This window comes from Barbatula barbatula (assembly GCF_947034865.1).
Source record: "Barbatula barbatula genome assembly, chromosome: 7".
In the NCBI taxonomy this organism is placed as follows: Eukaryota; Metazoa; Chordata; class Actinopteri; order Cypriniformes; family Nemacheilidae; genus Barbatula; species Barbatula barbatula.
The window spans coordinates 16191436-16200938 of record NC_136770.1 but is presented as its reverse complement, the minus strand read 5'-3'; the positions used below and the strand labels follow the sequence as shown (position 1 = coordinate 16200938).

Sequence of the window (9503 nt, the reverse complement as noted above, 5' to 3'; positions counted from 1 at the left end):
ACAGCAGTTTTTAATAAGAAAAGTTGTTTATAAGAAAGGAATTGTCCATCACTTTTGGGCACTACTGTATCTCCAGATGTGACTGGTTTGTATCCAGTTGTTTTCCGCCATAATTTAGTAATGATATCCGTGAACTGGACGTCTGGTAACCGCTTCCCATAATGCTGATTAGCTTGGCACTTTTGTGGTCCCTTTAAATTGATGTTTTTTTCAGAGCCCTTACTTGAGATATATCACAGCTGACCAATCAATAACTCATTTAGCTTTTTGTTGTCTATTAAGGTAAAAAAGGGTTGCCTTACTTTTCTCTGTGGTAGCAATTTCGCATTGTTTGTTCCCTAATGATATGGCGCTTTCTCAAAGTGATCCAAGGAGAAACGTTGAGGAACTAAATATCGAGTTTTTATTCCAAAAGAACAGCTGAATTAAACTGCTTCTGTATGGGTCTTTGTTTTTCGGACTTGACGCAAGAATCACTTCATAAATACGTCCATCTCAGATTTTTATTCTAGGTAAAAATGAAAATCAACCAAATCACATTTGCCTGCAAAATGAAAATTAGTATTTTTTTCCATAACTTGCAAGTGCTTTATGAATTTATATATTGCGCTCCAATGTACGTCTCAAGAGAGTTTATATTCTCGCTGTATAATTTAAGACTGTCATGAAGAAAGCTCTAAATAAAGCGAATGAATATGCAAATTAGACACGCAGAAGTATTTACAGACGCCACATAAAAATGACTTTTATTTAGAGTAGTAACAAATTCATGTTGTATACATTATATGGACATTACCTTTGCAACTTGTCACAAATAATAGATTTTATAAAAATAAATGTACATGATACCGAATATATTATAAGTTCCTTGTTTATGGTTTGCCGGATCTTCCTCCTACATTCATATCCCAAAAAATAGCTTAAAAATAGTTTGAAGCTTCAATAAAACCATCTATTGTTGATTAGGATACTGATATTTTTGAGAGTTACAGTGTTGACAGACAGAATAAAGAAATTAAGCAAGATCTGACTGACCATGGGTTTACTGCCTGTTACCATACAAAGAGAATGCGAAATGTTCAGATGCCAGATGTTTATCAGAACTGGTGCTAAAGCTACAGTCATTTTGACAAAGTGACATCAAAATAAAATGAAGTCATCAAGGTGAGTTATTGGAAATCAGGTAAGAAAAGACAAAGTGTTGGTCCTTCTTTTAAAACAACCCAGACCATCAACACTGTATCCCATCAGCAGTCCGATGTTTTTCTTTCAAAAGAAAAAAAAAACTGATCATTTAACTACAGTTAAGGAAAACACTACAAATATGCTGCCACCTTGCAGTGACTTATTAGCTACATAGTTTGGTAGTTTCATATTCCTTCGAGTTGGGCTGCTTGGCGCTGAAGGCCTGAAGAGCAGCCTGAATTCTCACCACATCTGTGGTAGAAAGTTTTAGCCGGTGGCGTAACAGACAGGAGAACAGATCCAAAGGCTGCTGGCCCGGCGGGGAGAGTCTGTTCACCCTGTCTCTGATCTCCAACAGCTGCAGCAGGGCCGAGTCCTGCGAGCCCTGCGTATACGGGTAGTCCAGCTGCAGGATCAAGTCCTGGATGGCCTCCGGATCAAAGTGCATACTGTATCCAAACACCTGCATACTGTTGATTTTCATATAGCCGAGATTCCGGGAGGAGTCCATGTATTCCAACGGCTCAAAGTGGGCTGTGCCGTTCCCCAACGGTGACGCCAGTTTGACACGGCTCCTCAGGTAAATGTGCACAGTCTCGAAAAAAGTCTTCCATTGGTTCCCCAAAGTCAGCGTCCAGTTATAACAGTCAAGCGGGATGTCTAACTTGGTCCTTTCCCAGTCAGGGTAACTATTCTGGTCAATGGGCATGATCCAGCTTTCGGAATGACTACCTCCAAATGGGTTGATGTACACAGACAGCATAGGTTCCAGGGTGCTGTTTTTAGTAAGGCATATCTGCAGGGAGATCCCCAGGAGCATATGAACATGGCTGGACTTAAACTTGTTGCTCTTGAGCGTCAACAGCATCCTCTTCCTCCAGCTGGGATCGAACCAGTTGTTCAGTCTAACATCATTGCTTATAAACATGGCGTGAATGCTGATTCGGCTGTCTTTCTTTTGAAGAAGGTAGCGCAGCTCCATGTCTTGGAGGTCAGTCTCGAAACCGATGTAGTTGTCCGTTGAATCCGGTATGGTGTTCCGACAGGTTCCTTGGCTCAGCATGTAGCCAGGATTGCAACTGGCACAACGGGAGCGGTTCTCGTAGGAGCAGGAGGCACAGTGAGGACCATCGCCCACGGAACACGGAATAACGCCCTGACAGGACGGGTGCTCGTAGTAACAGGAGCAGGTCCGCGTTTCTTCCATGTAGGAGCCGATCTGATTGTTCTCACTGCAGTACATGATGGAGAGGATGTATCTCAGCCAATAGCCGAGAGGCCTACAATGAAGGAAGGAAGCAATGCAATAAGTCAGGTTGCCTTGAAAGTTATAAATGGCTTTGTACTTCATTATAGAATCAAGAGTGTGAAAATAAATACAATAGTTATTAAAGATGTCACAGGAATTAATCAAGCCGTAAGCTCATGGGAACGTGTTTTGTTTTGTTCATTCGTCTCCACTAGCTTGCAGCCTAAAGCTATTAGTGAGCTTGTAAGTCGAGGTGGGTATAATTATTTGCCATTTTTTAAAATAAAAGTACAGGTTGCTTTTTATAAAACACAATGCTTTTGCCATAATTATATTGGATTTTAGCTAACTTGAAAACATGGAAAAAAGCAAAACAACACTTATTTCCAAATAATTACATCCATTTTGCAAGCATGACAAGCCGATCTTGCAAAAATTTACATAACATGCATATTCAGAACTAGAATGACTCTCTCCGCAGCCACTGGTAAATGAACCAAGTGGAGTGAATCGGCACGATCTGTCACATGGAGTCAAACTGTACACATCAGCTAAAACGTACTTGTTTCCCACTTTCCATTTCACTTTGTTCCGAATGAAATAACAGGGTAAAAATTCAATTTACAAGTAAATGATGCATATACCAGTTCACAAGCACCAAAAGTCTCTGAAATATTTCAATGTATTTAATAGAATTATTAGCGTGGATTCAAAATACTGGTTTACAATCGTTGCTACAAGACATAAATCACAACCCACCCAAAATGTATAATGTTCGTGCATATTTAAGTTGTTTAATAATTTGTAAAAAATATTTTAGCTGTTTTTTTATTCTCCTCCTTACTGCCTTGTAGATAAATAACTCATTAAAGCGATTGCAACGCTTTGGATAGGCATGCTACCGCTTTCGTTTTAAACCCTTTTTGTTACCCTATCCACAAAGATAGCCGCTGATTTGCCACTCGCGCCTAGAAAAACAGTTTACCTTGTATTAAATCATAAGTGATGGCAACAGAATGTATAAATATTCATGGAACCAGGCTGCCTAAGAGACAGGCTGTATGCAGGTGGTTGGCAATGAAGGAAATCTCAGCAGTCTGTCAGCAAATTTCACTGACAGAGAAACGAAAATTCACACCAGAGACGAAACATGCTCATGCCCATCTTTTCCTAGGGAAAACAATAACTTGAGAATTTCCATATTTTTAGACTGCGTAAAACATCTAATGGAAAAATAATAATAGCTTGAATAAGCATTTTTGCTTTTGTTACTAAGATTACACCCATGAAGGAATGTGGTCCTGTATATGGGTAGTTGACAAACAAATGTGTAAATGTGTAAATGTGTCCTATTGCATGACAGCACAAATGATAATTTATAATCTAGAATAAGAGAGATTTATATACATTGTTATTATATATTATATGTTCCCTAAATTTTTGCCATGTCACACCATAGGACACATGTACAAAATATTTGTCAACTATCCATTGTTCTCAAAGTCAGGTAGAGTATTTGATTCATTTCATTTGTTTATGTTTAGTTCTATTTTATAAATAAAGATTTTATTTAAAGTTACAGTAAAGGAGAAATTGTGTGCTGCTGTATATGCGAGCATGCAACAAACAAACCGTTCGAGTCAAACAAACCTAAAACTTGTGACATTGTCTTTCATGAATGAATTGATCAGATTTTATTTGTTGCAACTGCATAAAGAAAGAATGAAATAAGAACACACGAACACAAAAAAAAAACATGAACGTGAAACTCAGAATAAACAAGAGTGAATGATGAAATGACAGTAAACAAAACTGTAAAACAGGGACTCAAAAGCACACAAAACATTTTTTTTTGCCTTGTGCAACTTGAATCACACTATCGAAGCAGAATATAGATCAAGGAGCAGTTCAAAAGCATACCGGCATTGATTTTATACCCACGATTTCTGTCAATTCTAGTACAAAACAGTTGTTTCTTCCAAGGAACAAAACATTGAGGATTTTAAGATGCAAAACCATATAAGTCAATATGAACATAAATAAACAACAAACTTTCCACTAAACTATGAAGCACTATGATCGCTTTAGGCATTGCATTCACTTTATCTGACTCAAATACCTTCCACTTGACTGTGTGGTTTGCATAATTCTCTTTCGCACTCGGCCTTGACCCTCCACCATCTTCGAACACTCACACCAGTTGTGAACTTTCTTCATCCGTAACCCTTATCAAAGGCACTGCGTTATCATGCGATAGCAGAGCCCGTAAATTACCCGTTTCTGGTGTCGTCCATTAAAACACATCCTGCACTTTAGCCTATAGATGAGAAGATAAAACCTATTCATCCACTAACTCCTGAAATGATTAGATGGGACAGTCTCTATCATTTCAGGGCGGCTGGGACTTCAGCCAAGACACTAGACTTAACACAATTATGCCTGCCACAAATGCCCTAGGATATGGACTGAGCAGTGTGTTAAAGGCATTTCTTAATTAATTAGTTCAAAGGACATGCATTTGAAATCTCCTATTAGTCTCTGCGTTTGGAAAAAGATCAAGAATGAAGATCCAGTGAAGCATCCCGACAGATGCTTCAACCCTTATAGTCTGAGTGAAATTAGAAATTACAATGCCTATTTTTTCATGAAATATTGCAGTGTTTATTGTAAATAATGTATCGATGTGGGTCTCTTTTTAAAAATCTTGAGACGTCATAATCTTTAGTTAAAATTTGAAAATGCACTTCCAGTAAGGACTATCCAGCTTAAAAGACGTATATTAGACGGCTTGGACGGAGCATCCATTAACTCATCCCCTTCAACTGTCAGTCGGCTGCAAGTTCCATTTCAAAATTGTTTTATACATCAAATCCATTTCACTCGAAAATGCGTCAAAATACGGAAAAACAATCACAACTTCAGGTTTAAACCAGAATTCTGCGTTTTTAGGAATCTATTGCATATTTACGTTTAGTATTACTGTTTAAAGAGACAGTTAACCTAAAATATTGTATATATATTCTCTTATTATTTATTCACCCTCATTCACTCAAAACATGTATATAGCTCAGTGGTTTTGTGTCCATAAAGTCAATGGAGACCAGTGTTGTTTGACAACCAGCATTCTTGTTATACACAAGTTTGGAAATTGTGAAGTTGATTAAAGTTGCTTTACTTTGAAGATGCTACAATGTCACAACTTTTTTATTTACTTTGGGAATTATGTTGCGTTTAAATAAACATAGTTACATTTGTAGTTATTTTATAAATATTTTAATATTATTCTCAAATGTGAAAAACAAGAATAAGTGACCTTAAAACTTTTGAAAAGTGAAAGATTCTTTTATAGAAAGAATTAAAATGTGACTCTGTCAAAAACATCCCTGCAAACCTCAATCTTTTTTGCAATCCATGACTACTGACTTTTTACTTACAGTAACATACTTGACAAATGCTTTTATCAAAAGCAACGGACAATGGCTTCAAAGTTTACATTCATCTGCTTTTGTCGTCCTCAGGTGTCAAACAGATTACTTTGGCTTGGCTAGCACCCCGCTCTACCAGTTGATCTGCGGAAACCTACCATTTACTTAATAGTAAATATAAAGTTTTTCATGGATTGCTCACTTGGAAAACGTAACATGTCTTACCTCTCTCTGGGCACGGATATTTTGGGTTGAGTTCGACACCTTTTGCTGAGTTTGAAGAGTTTGCTGACGATCCGCTGTGCTTTGCCGAGCAGCTGTTGAGTGCTAGTTTCCAACATTTGAAAGCGTTGCTGAACACCAGGGTCTATCTTCCAGACGTACTGCACAGCAGATGTGTTCAGGGCATAGGATGTTGGTAATCTTCTCACAAAATTTTGAAACTCCTCTAGAAAGCAGACAAGTGTTAAGAATAAATGACTAGAATCGAAATGCGTGATTTGAAATAAGTCATGTTTCATAAAACGAGTCAACAGTGAAACTGTGGTTCCCTTTCTGTCGGTCTCTCGACGTTGTGTCGAAGCCGACAGATGGGGTTCGCCCTTGAGAACCAATCGTCTCTGACTATTTTGAAAAGGCCAATGAAATTGGCGAATGAAATTTGCATGCCGGGCTCCGCCCCCGGATATCCGGGTATAAAAGGGGAGCCGGCGTGCTCATTCATTCACCTTTTGTTCTTCGGAGCCTTCGCATCTGATGACATTCTTCGAATTGCCGATTTCTACGACGCGGTGCAGCGGAGATTCCCCTGGGCGTCCTGGCAGTTCCTGAGGTATTTTTCTAAAAGAGCAATTTCCTCAGCGTGGCATTGCCCGCTGATCTCTTGGGTGCAGTACACTCATCGAGGACGGGGACGGACACGGTGGTTGCCGCAAGTGTTCGGGGGTCCGATCACTGTGGCAGCCTCGTGGATTCGTCCTGCCCGCACGGCGCGCGGATGGCTATTCAGACGTTGCGTCACTGCGCGCGGATGGCTAGTCAGACGTTGCGTCACTGCGGGCGGACGGCTATTCAGACGTTGCGTCACGTTGGCTACGTTCTGTCAAGAGCAAGCCACCACCTCGTTTGCTTCCCGTTCTGTGACCGCAGCGGCTACGGCCCTGCCGTCAGCGGCGGCGAGCAGCGAGGGTGATGTGGGGATTATCGTGAGCGTTAATCCGTCAGCCGGTCGGCTCGCGGACCGCTCGCGCCCCGTCTCGCTTGTTTAGCAGGTCCCCAAGGATGGTCCTAAGCCATCTTATTCCTCAGCCACGCGCTCGGACACGAGCCGTGGAGATGAGGTGTCTCTTGCAACATCGGAGCGCGACCTGCTGGCATCAGACTCTGGCGATTCCCTGAAGCTCCCTCCCTCGGGAGGTCGAGCACAGGTGAGAGCAGACGTCAAGATGTCAGCCATGCTCGCTCGGACCGCCGTGAGCGTCGGGTTGCGGTGCAGCCCTGGTGCTCGCGGCTGGGTACTCGCACATTGGGCCCGGCTCAAGTGCCAAGTTTTACCGAGCTGCATAAGGAGTTCAGTAAGACCTGGAGCGTCCCTTTCGGCGCGCTTCCGTCTAGCTGACTCTATCGCCCTCTCTTCCCTCGGGGCGGGGAGGCAGCTAGGGACTATGTCAATGCACCCTGGGTGGAGCATGCAGTCGCGGGTATCCGCAGACGGCGGCCACCTGGGGGGCTTGACCTAGACTCACCGTCCAGGGCATGTAAGGTCTCAACATCTCTGGTGTTGAGGCTGGCAGTGCCGTGGACCAAGCTGCCTCCACTCTTACGCATGGCCTTCCTGCAGGCCAGGGCGCTAAAGAGAGCCCCACGGGGTAAGACCGACCCAAGTAGTGCCGCCGCCGACTGGCCCTCCGGGGACCGCGGTGGCAGCGCAGGCTGGGTCGGACGATGTCCACATCAGTGGCCGGGAAAGATGCCTCGGATCCAATCTTGCGCAGGGGGGCAATGTCGAGAAAGGCCACTTTCCCGACTCCCCTCTCGCAAGGTCGGCTGATTGGTGGCGCTGTCAAGGACTGCTCCAGCAGCCTTTTGACAGTGTAGAAACAGACCGGCCTGCTGTGACCCGGCCGCCTTTCGGCCGTCGAGGTCTCGCACGTGGTCTGCCCCCAGCAGCCCTGGCCTTCTCCAGCGTCGACTCCGGTTCTGGTGCCCCCGCAGGTGGCCCCCCGGAGGAGGACGTCAAGAGAAGGACCACCTAGAGAGATTGAACCATCGGGCCCGACCCAGCCTGGGTTGCTGGATGGTCGGACTGGGGCGGTCCCTGCCGCGTCCCAAACACCTTCTGGGCCCCTTCGGGGGCCTAGTGCCCGCCTTCTCACAAGGAGAGGTCTCTCTCTGGGTCCCACTTGCAGCCGCTCTCACCCTCTGAAAGATGGTGTTCGGCAACTCGACGTTGCGTCGTGGCGGCACGCAATGACGAGTATAAAGCAGCCCTCAGCACTCTCGCTTCGACGGTGCGTCGAGCTGCGCCATCGCCTGGCAGGTGATTTAGCGGAGCCGTTCCCCCCGGGGAGAACAGCACTGCTAGTCATTGAACCAACCCCCGCGGGTTGATGAAGTAGATCGCAGCCCCCCCTGTGAGGTCTCTGGGTGCTTGGTTAGCATTTCAAACCATCACGGTGGCTGGGAGTGTGGTCCGTCTCGGCATTCGATCCAGCTCGCCAGACCTCCGCCGGACTTCAGGCATCCTCTTACCTCAGCAGAGGCAGGGATGTTCCTGTGCTCCAGGCCGGGGCTGCCACCCCTCTGGCGAAGGCGATCGAACCGTCCCCTCGGCCGAGATGTCCAGTGGCTTCGACAGCCGCACTTCATCATCCCCAAAACCAGGGGTCGCTGCATACCTTGAGCAGCACCTTGCAAGGGTGCCGTTCGGGAGGCGCAGAAGCGCGTCCTGGTGTCTGTCAGACGCCAGGAGTGGTTCATGACAACTGACCGCATACTCTCATGTACAGTTCCCTCGGCACTGTCGAGGGGCTGGCATGTCAGTAAACGGGTCAGCCGGGAAAAAGAGAGCAGCTCTCCCTGGCGCGGAGCTCCCCCTTTTCCTGGTAGAGAACTCAACACTGTCTCCATGACGGCGTGCTCGCTCACGAGCACGCACAGTCAGTGCTGAGCTGCTTGAACTTTCAGGCAGCAGCCAGCGGTCCCCTGAAATCAGTTTCAGAGGCTCCTGGGCATGGTGTCCTCGGGGGTGGCCTGTCCCCCTCGGGTTGACGCACATGGGACCGCGACAGCACTGACTACAGAGATGAGTTCCCTGGAGAGCGTGGCGCACCGGCAGTAGGCGTATCGTCATTACACCTGCTGCCGTCGCATCCTAACCCCGAGCAGGTCTTGAGGCCGGTCGTGGAACGACAGACGCCTCCCTACGGGGTGCGGGTGCGGTGTGCAATGGGCGCGCAGTGTCGGGTCGCTGGACGGGCCCCCGCCTGCGTTGGCAGATCACTGCCTTCAAGTTGCTAGCTGTCCTGCTTGCACTGATGAGGCTCCGGCCTCTCGTGCAGAGCCAGCATACTGGCCCGGACAGCACGACCGGCGTAGCGTACTAAACCTCAGGGTGGCACTCGCTCGCTGCAGTCATCGCAACT

At 45.6% G+C, this 9503-nt stretch overlaps 1 protein-coding gene across 1 annotated transcript in view; it reads right to left on the bottom strand.

Annotated features, from left to right (window-relative positions):
• Positions 1 to 722: 722 nt before the first annotated feature.
• Positions 723 to 9503, bottom strand: part of brinp3a.1 (bone morphogenetic protein/retinoic acid inducible neural-specific 3a, tandem duplicate 1) — a 30759-nt gene continuing 21978 nt past the window's right edge. The window contains exons 7-8 of the mRNA XM_079460589.1: positions 6085 to 6307; positions 723 to 2465 (exon numbers count right to left, since the gene is read on the bottom strand). Of these exons, the coding sequence (XP_079316715.1) occupies positions 1349 to 2465; positions 6085 to 6307 (1340 nt within the window). The 3' untranslated portion in view covers positions 723 to 1348. The remainder of the gene's footprint in view (positions 2466 to 6084; positions 6308 to 9503) is intronic.